This window comes from Oncorhynchus masou, unplaced genomic scaffold, assembly GCF_036934945.1.
Source record: "Oncorhynchus masou masou isolate Uvic2021 unplaced genomic scaffold, UVic_Omas_1.1 unplaced_scaffold_1039, whole genome shotgun sequence".
NCBI classification, from domain to species: Eukaryota; Metazoa; Chordata; class Actinopteri; order Salmoniformes; family Salmonidae; genus Oncorhynchus; species Oncorhynchus masou.
The window spans coordinates 197,501-212,500 of record NW_027000090.1 but is presented as its reverse complement, the minus strand read 5'-3'; the positions used below and the strand labels follow the sequence as shown (position 1 = coordinate 212,500).

The 15,000-nt window shown below is 42.2% G+C and overlaps 1 protein-coding gene across 1 annotated transcript in view; it reads right to left on the bottom strand.

Annotated features, from left to right (window-relative positions):
* The window catches only part of LOC135528809 (netrin receptor DCC-like), a gene marked incomplete at its 5' end in the record, with an annotated part of 225,105 nt that overhangs the window by 13,641 nt on the left and 196,464 nt on the right, over positions 1-15,000 (bottom strand). Inside the window, one exon of the mRNA XM_064957865.1 lies at positions 5,601-5,768. Within this exon, the coding sequence (XP_064813937.1) occupies positions 5,601-5,768 (168 nt within the window). The remainder of the gene's footprint in view (positions 1-5,600; positions 5,769-15,000) is intronic.

Sequence of the window (15,000 nt, the reverse complement as noted above, 5' to 3'; positions counted from 1 at the left end):
GCACAGTGCTATATTAGCACACTACCCCTTTGTTAAGAGAGGGGGTTAACGAGGGCTGGAAACTCAGAATACTTGATAACGAGGACTCTGAGTCAAGTAATATTAATATCTATAAGTCCGGAACAGTAATTGTACAGAGTAACACCAAACAGTTTCAGCTGGACTTTCACCTAATCAAAGAATTAGCCCAGCAGGAGAAGCTCTCCTTGATAAAGATACCCCCACACCGAGCGGGTCAGACCAGACCTCTTCACTATGTAACCCCACAGACGAGCAACCCCCAGCGGAGAGTCAACCCCCCAACACAGATTACCACTCCCTCATTGAAATGAAGGACAAATTCACCCAGCTGGAGATAAGGCAGGTGGAGCTGGAACAGCAGGTGATCACACTTCAGTCAGCACAGACCCAGACAACAGCCCAGCACAACAACAGCCCCTTAACCAGACCAGGAGAGCTGGAGGTGGACAGAGACATATCTGCACTTTGGACAGTGGTGAGACAAATACAACAGGAGAAAGAGGAGCAGAACAGAGCCCTAGAGGAGAGTATCAGACTGCTGGTGGAGGAGAGGTTGAGGGGGATGGAGGAGAAGGTGAGGGGGATGGAGGAAAGGTTGAGGGGGATGGAGGAGAGGTTGAGGGGGATGGCGTGTGACAGAGAACAACTCACTAGAGAGGTAACCACCCCCACAGAGAAGCCAGAAGAACAGCCCACCTCATCACCCAACAAAAATCTCGACATCACAGCAGAACAGACAAATGAAGAACCCCAAGCCCAGCGGCTCTCACCCCCTCTGAGCACCCCCCCTGTCAGCCACCCTGATAGCCCTTCTGACAACCCCCCCACACCCACTGAGGACAAACACAAGACACAGATTGTACTACTTATGGACTCAAATGGGAAATATATAGAAGAAAAAAACTTTTTCCCAAACACAGTGTGTCTAAACTCTGGTGTCCAAACACCCAGAGCGCCATAGACCTTCTGTCTGAGGCCAAACTAGGCTCACCTAGCCACATAATAATACACACAGGCACAAACGACCTGAGGGCCCAGCAGGAAAGAGTGGCCACAGCACTGAAGGGAGTGATTGAAAAGGCTTCTTCTACTTTCCCCAACGCACAAGTGGTTATCTCCACCCTGCTACCACGAAAAGACTTCCACCCTGCCACAATACAGCGGGTAAACGCAAGTATTTCCCGTGACTGTGCCTCAAAACCAAACGTTTTCCTGGCCCACCACTCCACCCTGGACTTGAACAGCCTCTATGACCAGGTCCACCTCTACAAGGCAGCAGTGCCCATCTTTGCCCGAACTCTAAAGGACATCGCTCTCAAACGTATCCCCAACACTTCACACAGGAGCAACAGATCAATAGACACCCCACCCAGACCAGCGAGACACCCTCCCAGACCTGCAGGACCCCCCCCCCTGGACCTACACATAGAGGACCCACGCCAAGAGGAATTACATCCAGACCACCGCACACCCAGACACATCCACACCCCTACTCCAACCAATCAACACCCCCCCACGTCAATCATGCCCACACCCCATTTAGGCCCCCTCAGATCAGACCTATGCCACTCCTGCCCACCCCATGCACCCCACCCCCGCAAAGAGGGCCTCAACATGGAAGCCACACATACGCCCAGGTAGTGAGCGGGCAAACAGTCCCAACCCCACTCTCACACTCGCCCAAGCCAATGGCATGTACCAGATGCTCAGCAGGCTCTGCTCACACTTACTGGCCTGAGGCCAAACCACGACCAACAACATTGGACACTTTATGGAACAAAAAGCCTTTACTATTTCATCCTGGAATATCCAAGGCCTGAGGTCATCTGCCTTTGGCCTGAAGAGCAGAAACCCGGACTTCACCAAAGAAATCGGTAATACAGACATTGTCATCCTGCAAGAAACCTGGTATAGAGGAGACAGACCCACTGGATGCCCTCTAGGTTACAGAGAGCTGGTAGTCCCATCCACCAAACTACCAGGTGTGAAACAGGAAGGGACTCAGGGGTATGCTAATTTGGTATAGAACAGACCTAACTCACTCCATTAAATTAATCAAAACAGGAACATTCTACATTTGGCTAGAAATTCAAAAGGAAATTATCCTAACAGAGAAAAATGTCCTCCTGTGTGCTACCTATATCCCCCCACTAGAATCCCCATATTTTAATGAAGACAGCTTCTCCATCCTGGAGGGGGAAATCAATCATTTCCAGGCCCAGGGACATGTACTAGTCTGTGGTGACCTAAATGCCAGAACCGGACAAGAACCTGACACCCTCAGCACACAGGGGGACAAACACCTGCCTGGAGGTGACAGCATTCCCTCCACCGTGTGCCCCCCTAGGCACAACTATGACAACATAACGAACAAAAACGGGTCACAACTCCTGCAGCTCTGTCGCACGCTGGGTATGTACATAGTCAATGGTAGGCTTCGAGGGGACTCCTATGGTAGGTACACCTATAGCTCATCTCTTGGCAGTAGTACTGTAGACTACTTTATCACTGACCTCAACCCAGAGTCTCTCAGAGCGTTCACAGTCAGCCCACTGACACCCCTATCAGACCACAGCAAAATCACAGTCTACCTAAACAGAGCAATACTCAATCATGAGGCATCAAAGCCAAAGGAACTGAGTAACATTAAGAAATGCTATAGATGGAAGGAATGCAGTTTGGAAACCTACCAAAAACAATTAGGCAACAACAAATTCAATCCCTTTTAGGCAATTTCCTGGATAAAACGTTCCACTGTAATAGTGAAGGTGTAAACTTGGCAGTAGAAAATCTTAACAGTATATTTGACCTCTCAGCTTCCCTATCAAATCTAAAAATCTCAAATAGAAAACCGAAGAAAATTAACAACAATGACAAATGGTTTGATGAAGAATGCAAAATTCTAAGAAAGAAATTGAGAAACCTGTCCAACCAAAAACATAGAGACCCGGAAAACCTGAGTCTACGCCTTCACTATGGTGAATCACTAAAACAATACAGAAATACACTACGGAAAAGAAGGAACAGCATGTCAGAAATCAGCTCAATGTAATTGAAGAATCCATAGACTCTAACCACTTCTGGGAAAATTGGAAAACACTAAACAAACAACAACATGAAGAATTATCTATCCAAAATGGAGATATATGGGTAAACCACTTCTCCAATCTTTTGGCTCTATAACAAAGAATAAAGAGCAAAAACATATACATGATCAAATACAGATCTTAGAATCAACTATTAAAGACTACCAGAACCCACTGGATTCTCCAATAACATTGAATGAGTTACAGGACAAAATAAAAACCCTCAAACCCAAAAAGGCCTGTGGTGTTGATGGTATCCTCAATGAAATGATCAAATATACAGACAACAAATTCCAATTGGCTATACTAAAACTCTTTAACATCATCCTTAGCTCTGGCATCTTCCCCAATATTTGGAACCAAGGACTGATCACCCCAATCCACAAAATGGAGACAAATTTGACCCCAATAACTACCGTGGAATATGCGTCAACAGTAACCTTGGGAAAATCCTCTGCATTATCATTAACAGCAGACTCGTACACTTCCTCAATGAAAACAATGTACTGAGCAAATGTCAAATTGGCTTTTTACCAAATTACCGTACAACAGACCATGTATTCACCCTGCACACCCTAATTGACAACCAAACAAACCAAAACAAAGGCAAAGTCTTCTCATGCTTTGTTGATTTCAAAAAGCCTATCGACTCAATTTGGCATGAGGGTCTGCTATACAAACTGATGGAAAGTGGTGTTGGGGGTAAAACATACGACATCATAAAATCCATGTACACAAACAACAAGTGTGCGGTTAAAATTGGCAAAAAACACACACATTTCTTCACACAGGGTCGTGGGGTTAGACAGGGATGCAGCTTAAGCCCCACCCTCTTCAACATATATATCAACGAACTGGCGCGGGCACTAGAAAAGTCTGCAGCACCCGGCCTCACCCTACTAGAATCTGAAGTCAAATGTCTGCTGTTTGCTGATGATCTGGTGCTTCTGTCACCAACCAAGGAGGGCCTACAGCAGCACCTAGATCTTATGCACAGATTCTGTCAGACCTGGGCCCTGACAGTAAATCTCAGTAAGACCAAAATAATGGTGTTCCAAAAAGGTCCAGTCACCAGGACCACAAATACAAATTCCATCTAGACACTGTTGCCCTAGAGCACACAAAAACTATACATACCTTGGCCTAAACATCAGCTCCACAGGTAACTTCCACAAAGCTGTGAACGATCTGAGAGACAAGGCAAGAAGGGCATTCTATGCCATCAAAAGGAACATAAATTTCAACATACCAATTAGGATTTGGCTAAAAATACTTGAATCAGTCATAGAGCCCATTGCCCTTTATGGTTGTGAGGTCTGGGGTCCGCTCACCAACCAAGACTTCACAAAATGGGACAAACACCAAATTGAGACTCAGCACGCAGAATTCTGCAAAAATATCCTCCGTGTACAACGTAGAACACCAAATAATGCATGCAGAGCAGAATTAGGCCGATACCCACTAATTATCAAAATCCAGAAAAGAGCCGTTAAATTCTATAACCACCTAAAAGCAAGTGATTCCCAAACCTTCCACAACAAAGCCATCACCTACAGAGAGATGAACGTGGAGAAGAGTCCCCTAAGCAAGCTGGTCCTGGGGCTCTGTTCACAAACACACCCTACAGAGCCCCAGGACCAGCAGCACAATTAGACCCAACCAAATCATGAGAAAACAAAAAGATAATTACTTGACACATTGGAAAGAATTAACAAAAAAACAGAGCAAACTAGAATGCTATTTGGCCCTAAACAGAGAGTACACAGCGGCAGAATACCTGACCACTGTGACTGACCCAAAATTAAGGAAAGCTTTGACTATGTACAGACTCAGCGAGCATAGCTTGCTATTGAGAAAGGCCGCCGTAGGCAGACATGGCTCTCAAGAGAAGACAGGCTATGTGCTCACTGACCACAAAATGAGGTGGAAACTGAGCTGCACTTCCTAACCTCCTGCCCAATGTATGACCATATTAGAGAGACATATTTCCCTCAGATTACACAGATCCACAAAGAATTCGAAAACAAATCCAATTTTGAAAAACTCCCATATCTACTGGGTGAAATTCCACAGTGTGCCATCAGAGCAGCAAGATTTGTGACCTGTTGCCACGAGAAAAGGGCAACCAGTGAAGAACAAACACCATTGTAAATACAACCCATATCTATGCTTATTTATTTTATCTTGTGTCCTTTACCATTTGTACAATTGTAAAAACACTGTATATATATAATATGACATTTGTAATGTCTTTATTGTTTTGAAACGTCTGTATGTGTAATGTTTACTGTTAATTTTTATTGTTTTTCACTTTATATATTCACCTTATATATTATCTACCTCACTTGCTTTGGCAATGTTAACACATGTTTCCCATGCCAATAAAGCCCTTGAATTGAATTGAGATAGAGAAGAGAAAGATAAACAGTATAACAGAGAGATAGAGAAGAGAGATTGACATACAGAATGACTGTAAACGGTACTGACTTCCACCTGCTGTGTAGCTGCGGTCCACGGTGAGGCTGGGGAAGGGCATCGGTCTCAGGGTGAACTTGGGGTGAGTGGTCAAAGTACCATGGCTGTACCCACAGGTGGGCGAGGACAGAATGCCAGGGTACTGACTGCCCTCCAGGGTTGGCACTGGGATGGCACTGACAACAGCTGGGTAGAGGGGAGGAGAGACAGGAAACATAATGACATAATGAATCTCTCTCTCTCTCTCTCTCTCTCTCTCTCTCTTAAACAACAGGGTTAAAAGAACCATGTAAATATAGTGAGTATTGGAAATGACACCCGGTTCGTCCCATTTTGGGACACAAATATAAACAGGTAAACAACAGCCACCGTTGAGACTAAAACAGGAAAACATTCTAGGTCATCTAGCCCCTAGTAAAACCGTTTTATTCAAAGTAACTTCCAGTACATTTTATAGGATCAATTAGTGACATTATAGGATCAATTAGTGACATTATAGGATCAATTAGCGACATTATAGGATCAATTAGCGACATTATAGGATCAATTAGGGACATTATAGAATGAATTAGCAACATTATAGGATCAATTAACGACATTAAGGAATCAATTAACGGCATTAATAAGGAATCAATTAGGGACATTATAGGATCAATTAGCGACATTATAGGATCAATTAGCGACATTATAGGATCAATTAGCGACATTATAGGATCAATTAGGGACATTATAGAATCAATTAGCGACATTATAGGATCAATTAGGGACATTATAGGATCAATTAGTGACATTATAGGATCAATTAGCGACATTAAGGAATCAATTAGCGACATTAAGGAATCCATTAGCGACATTATAGAATAAATTAGCGACATTATAGGATCAATTAGCGACATTATAGGATCAAATAGCGACATTATAGGATAAATTAGCAACATTAAGGAATCAATTAACGACATTAAGGAATCAATTAGCAACATTATAGAATGAATTAGCGACATTATAGGATCAATTAACAACATTATAGGATCAATTAACGACATTAAGGAATCAATTAGCGACATTATAGGATCAATTAGCGACATTATAGGATCAATTAGCGACATTATAGGATCAATTAGCGACAAAGTAGTGTTGTGTACTCTGAATGGCCAACTGACTTCCTGACAACACTTCATAACAGAATTAGGGGAGGTTCTTATTGAGGAGAGAAACTAAACACAACCCTACAGGAAGAGAGACACTAAACACAACCCTACAGGAAGAGAGACACTAAACACAACCCTACAGGAAGAGAGACACTAAACACAACCCTACAGGAAGAGAGACACTAAACACAACCCTACAGGAACATCTGAAGACAGTAAGAGAGATACTAAACACAACCCTACAGGAACATCATCTGAAGACAGTACTAAACCCAACCCTACAGGAAGAGAGACACTAAACACAACCCTACAGGAACATCTGAAGACAGTAAGAGAGATACTAAACACAACCCTACAGGAACATCATCTGAAGACAGTAAGAGAGATACTAAACCCAACCCTACAGGAAGAGAGACACTAAACACAACCCTACAGGAACATCTGAAGACAGTAAGAGAGATACTAAACACAACCCTACAGGAACATCTGAAGACAGTAAGAGAGATACTAAACCCAACCCTACAGGAACATCTGAAGACAGTAAGAGAGATACTAAACACAACCCTACAGGAACATCTGAAGACAGTAAGAGAGATACTAAACACAACCCTACAGGAACATCTGAAGACAGTAAGAGAGATACTAAACACAACCCTACAGGAACATCTGAAGACTGTAAGAGAGATACTAAACCCAACCCTACAGGAAGAGAGACACTAAACACAACCCTACAGGAAGAGAGACACTAAACACAACCCTACAGGAACATCTGAAGACAGTAAGAGAGATACTAAACACAACCCTACAGGAACATCTGAAGACAGGAAGAGAGACACTAAACACAACCCTACAGGAACATCTGAAGACAGTAAGAGAGATACTAAACACAACCCTACAGGAACATCTGAAGACTGTAAGAGAGATACTAAACCCAACCCTACAGGAAGAGAGACACTAAACACAACCCTACAGGAAGAGAGACACTAAACAAAACCCTACAGGAACATCTGAAGACAGTAAGAGAGATACTAAACACAACCCTACAGGAAGAGAGACACTAAACACAACCCTACAGGAAGAGAGATACTAAACACAACCCTACAGGAACATCTGAAAACTGTAAGAGAGATACTAAACACAACCCTACAGGAACATCATCTGAAGACAGTAAGAGAGATACTAAACACAACCCTACAGGAAGAGAGACACTAAACACAACCCTACAGGAACATCTGAAGACAGTAAGAGAGATACTAAACACAACCCTACAGGAACATCTGAAGACAGTAAGAGAGATACTAAACACAACCCTACAGGAACATCATCTGAAGACAGTAAGAGAGATACTAAACACAACCCTACAGGAAGAGAGACACTAAACACAACCCTACAGGAACATCTGAAGACAGTAAGAGAGATACTAAACACAACCCTACAGGAACATCTGAAGACAGTAAGAGAGATACTAAACACAACCCTACAGGAACATCATCTGAAGACAGTAAGAGATATACTAAACCCAACCCTACAGGAAGAGAGACACTAAACACAACCCTACAGGAAGAGAGACACTAAACAAAGCCCTACAGGAACATCTGAAGACAGTAAGAGAGATACTAAACACAACCCTACAGGAACATCTGAAGACAGTAAGAGAGATACTTAACCCAACCCTACAGGAAGAGAGACACTAAACACAACCCTACAGGAAGAGAGACACTAAACACAACCCTACAGGAAGAGAGACACTAAACACAACCCTACAGGAACATCTGAAGACAGTAAGAGAGATACTAAACCCAACCCTACAGGAAGAGAGACACTAAACACAACCCTACAGGAAGAGAGACACTAAACACAACCCTACAGGAACATCTGAAGACAGTAAGAGAGATACTAAACACAACCCTACAGGAGCATCTGAAGACTGTAAGAGAGATACTAAACACAACCCTACAGGAAGAGAGACACTAAACACAACCCTACAGGAAGAGAGACACTAAACACAACCCTACAGGAACATCTGAAGACAGTAAGAGAGATACTAAACACAACCCTACAGGAACATCTGAAGACTGTAAGAGAGATACTAAACACAACCCTACAGGAAGAGAGACACTAAACACAACCCTACAGGAACATCTGAAGACAGTAAGAGAGATACTAAACACAACCCTACAGGAGCATCTGAAGACAGTAAGAGAGAAACTAAACACAACCCTACAGGAACATCTGAAGACAGTAAGAGAGATACTAAACACAACCCTACAAGAGCATCTGAAGACTGTAAGAGAGATACTAAACACAACCCTACAGGAACATCTGAAGACTGTAAGAGAGATACCAAACACAACCCTACAGGAACATCTGAAGACAGTAAGAGAGATACTAAACACAACCCTACAGGAACATCATCTAAAGACAGTAAGAGAGATACTAAACCCAACACTACAGGAAGAGAGACACTAAACACAACCCTACAGGAAGAGAGACACTAAACACAACCCTACAGGAAGAGAGACACTAAACACAACCCTACAGGAAGAGAGACACTAAACACAACCCTACAGGAACATCTGAAGACAGTAAGAGAGATACTAAACCCAACCCTACAGGAAGAGAGACACTAAACACAACCCTACAGGAAGAGAGACACTAAACACAACCCTACAGGAACATCTGAAGACAGTAAGAGAGATACTAAACACAACCCTACAGGAACATCTGAAGACTGTAAGAGAGATACTAAACACAACCCTACAGGAAGAGAGACACTAAACACAACCCTACAGGAACATCTGAAGACAGTAAGAGAGATACTAAACACAACCCTACAGGAACATCTGAAGACAGTAAGAGAGATACTAAACACAACCCTACAGGAACATCATCTGAAGACAGTAAGAGAGATACTAAACCCAACCCTACAGGAAGAGAGACACTAAACACAACCCTACAGGAAGAGAGACACTAAACACAACCCTACAGGAACATCTGAAGACAGTAAGAGAGATACTAAACACAACCCTACAGGAACATCTGAAGACTGTAAGAGAGATACTAAACACAACCCTACAGGAAGAGAGCCACTAAACACAACCCTACAGGAACATCTGAAGACAGTAAGAGAGATACTAAACACAACCCTACAGGAGCATCTGAAGACTGTAAGAGAGATACTAAACACAACCCTACAGGAACATCTGAAGACAGTAAGAGAGATACTAAACACAACCCTACAGGAACATCATCTGAAGACAGTAAGAGAGATACTAAACCCAACCCTACAGGAAGAGAGACACTAAACACAACCCTACAGGAAGAGAGACACTAAACACAACCCTACTGTAAGAGAGATACTAAACACAACCCTACAGGAACATCTGAAGACAGTAAGAGAGATACTAAACACAACCCTACAGGAACATCTGAAGACATTAAGAGAGATACTAAACACAACCCTACAGGAACATCTGAAGACAGTAAGAGAGATACTAAACACAACCCTACAGGAACATCTGAAGACAGTAAGAGAGATACTAAACACAACCCTACAGGAACATCTTAAGACAGTAAGAGAGATACCAAACACAACCCTACAGGAGCATCTGAAGACTGTAAGAGAGATACTAAACACAACCCTACAGGAACATCTGAAGACAGTAAGAGAGATATTAAACACAAGGCTACAGGAACATCTGAAGACAGCAAGAGATATAAACACAACCCTACAGGAACATCTGAAGACAGTAAGAGAGATACTAAACACAACCCTACAGGAACATCTGAAGACAGTAAGAGAGATACTAAACACAACCCTACAGGAACATCTGAAGACAGTAAGAGAGATACTAAACACAACCCTACAGGAACATCTGAAGACAGTAAGAGAGATACCAAACACAACCCTACAGGAACATCTGAAGACAGTAAGAGAGATACTAAACACAACCCTACATGAACATCATCTGAAGACAGTAAGAGAGATACTAAACCCAACCCTACAGGAACATCTGAAGACAGTAAAGAGATACTAAACCCAACCCTACAGGAAGAGAGACACTAAACACAACCCTACAGGAACATCTGAAGACAGTAAGAGATACTAAACACAACGCTACAGGAACATCTGAAGACAGTAAGAGATACTAAACACAACCCTACATGAACATCATCTGAAGACAGTAAGAGAGATACTAAACCCAACCCTACAGGAACATCTGAAGACAGTAAGGAAGAGATACACTAAACCCAACCCTACAGGAAGAGAGACACTAAACACAACCCTACAGGAACATCTGAAGACAGTAAGAGAGATACTAAACACAACCCTACAGGAACATCTGAAGACAGTAAGAGAGATACTAAACACAACCCTACAGGAACATCTGAAGACAGTAAGAGAGATACTAAACACAACCCTACAGGAAGAGAGACACTAAACACAACCCTACAGGAACATCTGAAGACAGTAAGAGAGATACTAAACACAACCCTACAGGAACATCATCTGAAGACAGTAAGAGAGATACTAAACACAACCCTACAGGAAGAGAGACACTAAACACAACCCTACAGGAAGAGAGACACTAAACACAACCCTACAGGAACATCTGAAGACAGTAAGAGAGATACTAAACACAACCCTACAGGAACATCTGAAGACAGTAAGAGAGATACTAAACACAACCCTACAGGAACATCTGAAGACAGTAAGAGAGATACTAAACACAACCCTACAGGAACATCATCTGAAGACAGTAAGAGAGATACTAAACACAACCCTACAGGAACATCTGAAGACAGTAAGAGAGATACTAAACACAACCCTACAGGAACATCTGAAGACAGAAAGAGAGATACTAAACACAACCCTACAGGAACATCATCTGAAGACAGTAAGAGAGATACTAAACACAAGGCTACAGGAACATCATCTGAAGACAGTAAGAGAGATACTAAACACAAGGCTACAGGAACATCATCTGAAGACAGTAAGAGAGATACTAAACACAAGGCTACAGGAACATCATCTGAAGACAGTAAGAGAGATACTAAACACAACCCTACAGGAACATCTGAAGACAGTAAGAGAGATACTAAACCCAACCCTACAGGAAGAGAGACACTAAACACAACCCTACAGGAAGAGAGACACTAAACACAACCCTACAGGAAGAGAGATACTAAACACAACCCTACAGGAACATCTGAAGACAGTAAGAGAGATACTAAACACAACCCTACAGGAACATCTGAAGACATTAAGAGAGATACTAAACACAACCCTACAGGAACATCTGAAGACAGTAAGAGAGATACTAAACACAACCCTACAGGAACATCTGAAGACAGTAAGAGAGATACTAAACACAACCCTACAGGAACATCTTAAGACAGTAAGAGAGATACCAAACACAACCCTACAGGAGCATCTGAAGACTGTAAGAGAGATACTAAACACAACCCTACAGGAACATCTGAAGACAGTAAGAGAGATATTAAACACAAGGCTACAGGAACATCTGAAGACAGTAAGAGAGATACTAAACACAACCCTACAGGAACATCTGAAGACAGTAAGAGAGATACTAAACACAACCCTACAGGAACATCTGAAGACAGTAAGAGAGATACTAAACACAACCCTACAGGAACATCTGAAGACAGTAAGAGAGATACTAAACACAACCCTACAGGAACATCTGAAGACAGTAAGAGAGATACCAAACACAACCCTACAGGAACATCTGAAGACAGTAAGAGAGATACTAAACACAACCCTACATGAACATCATCTGAAGACAGTAAGAGAGATACTAAACCCAACCCTACAGGAACATCTGAAGACAGTAAGAGAGATACTAAACCCAACCCTACAGGAAGAGAGACACTAAACACAACCCTACAGGAACATCTGAAGACAGTAAGAGAGATACTAAACACAACGCTACAGGAACATCTGAAGACAGTAAGAGAGATACTAAACACAACCCTACATGAACATCATCTGAAGACAGTAAGAGAGATACTAAACCCAACCCTACAGGAACATCTGAAGACAGTAAGAGAGATACTAAACCCAACCCTACAGGAAGAGAGACACTAAACACAACCCTACAGGAACATCTGAAGACAGTAAGAGAGATACTAAACACAAAGCTACAGGAACATCTGAAGACAGTAAGAGAGATACTAAACACAACCCTACAGGAAGAGAGACACTAAACACAACCCTACAGGAACATCTGAAGACAGTAAGAGAGATACTAAACACAACCCTACAGGAACATCATCTGAAGACAGTAAGAGAGATACTAAACACAACCCTACAGGAAGAGAGACACTAAACACAACCCTACAGGAAGAGAGACACTAAACACAACCCTACAGGAACATCTGAAGACAGTAAGAGAGATACTAAACACAACCCTACAGGAACATCTGAAGACAGTAAGAGAGATACTAAACACAACCCTACAGGAAGAGAGATACTAAACACAACCCTACAGGAACATCTGAAGACAGTAAGAGAGATACTAAACACAACCCTACAGGAACATCATCTGAAGACAGTAAAAGAGATACTAAACACAACCCTACAGGAACATCTGAAGACAGTAAGAGAGATACTAAACACAACCCTACAGGAACATCTGAAGACAGTAAGAGAGATACTAAACACAACCCTACAGGAACATCATCTGAAGACAGTAAGAGAGATACTAAACACAAGGCTACAGGAACATCATCTGAAGACAGTAAGAGAGATACTAAACACAAGGCTACAGGAACATCATCTGAAGACAGTAAGAGAGATACTAAACACAACCCATCATCTGAAGACAGTAAGAGAGATACTAAACACAACCCTACAGGAACATCTGAAGACAGTAAGAGAGATACTAAACACAACCCTACAGGAACATCTGAAGACAGTAAGAGAGATACTAAACACAACCCTACAGGAACATCTGAAGACAGTAAGAGAGATACTAAACCCAACCCTACAGGAACATCTGAAGACAGTAAGAGAGATACTAAACACAACGCTACAGGAACATCTGAAGACTGTAAGAGAGATACTAAACACAACCCTACAGTAAGAGAGATACTAAACACAACCCTACAGGAACATCTGAAGACAGTAAGAGAGATACTAAACACAACCCTACAGGAAGAGAGATACTAAACACAACCCTACAGGAACATCTGAAGACAGTAAGAGAGATATTAAACACAACGCTACAGGAACATCTGAAGACAGTAAGAGAGATATTAAACACAACGCTACAGGAACATCTGAAGACAGTAAGAGAGATACTAAACACAACCCTACAGGAACATCTGAAGACAGTAAGAGAGATACTAAACACAACCCTACAGGAAGAGAGCCACTAAACACAACCCTACAGGAACATCTGAAGACAGTAAGAGAGATACTAAACACAACCCTACAGTAAGAGAGATACTAAACACAACCCTACAGGAACATCTGAAGACAGTAAGAGAGATATTAAACACAACGCTACAGGAACATCTGAAGACAGTAAGAGAGATACTAAACACAACCCTACAGTAAGAGAGACACTAAACACAACCCTACAGGAACATCTGAAGACAGTAAGAGAGATACTAAACACAACCCTACAGGAACATCTGAAGACAGTAAGAGAGATACTAAACACAACCCTACAGGAACATCATCTGAAGACAGTAAGAGAGATACTAAACACAACCCTACATGAACATCATCTGAAGACAGTAAGAGAGATACTAAACACAACCCTACAGGAAGAGAGATACTAAACACAACCCTACAGGAACATCATCTGAAGACAGTAAGAGAGATACTAAACACAACCCTACAGGAAGAGAGATACTAAACACAACCCTACAGGAAGAGAGACACTAAACACAACCCTACAGGAACATCATCTGAAGACAGTAAGAGAGATACTAAACACAACCCTACAGGAAGAGAGATACTAAACACAACCCTACAGGAAGAGAGATACTAAACACAACGCTACAGGAACATCTGAAGACAGTAAGAGAGATACTAAACACAACCCTACAGGAAGAGAGACACTAAACACAACCCTACAGGAAGAGAGATACTAAACACAACCTACAGGAACATCTGAAGACAGTAAGAGAGATACTAAACACAACCCTACAGGAAGAGAGATACTAAACACAACCCTACAGGAAGAGAGATACTAAACACAACCCTACAGGAACATCTGAAGACAGTAAGAGAGATATTA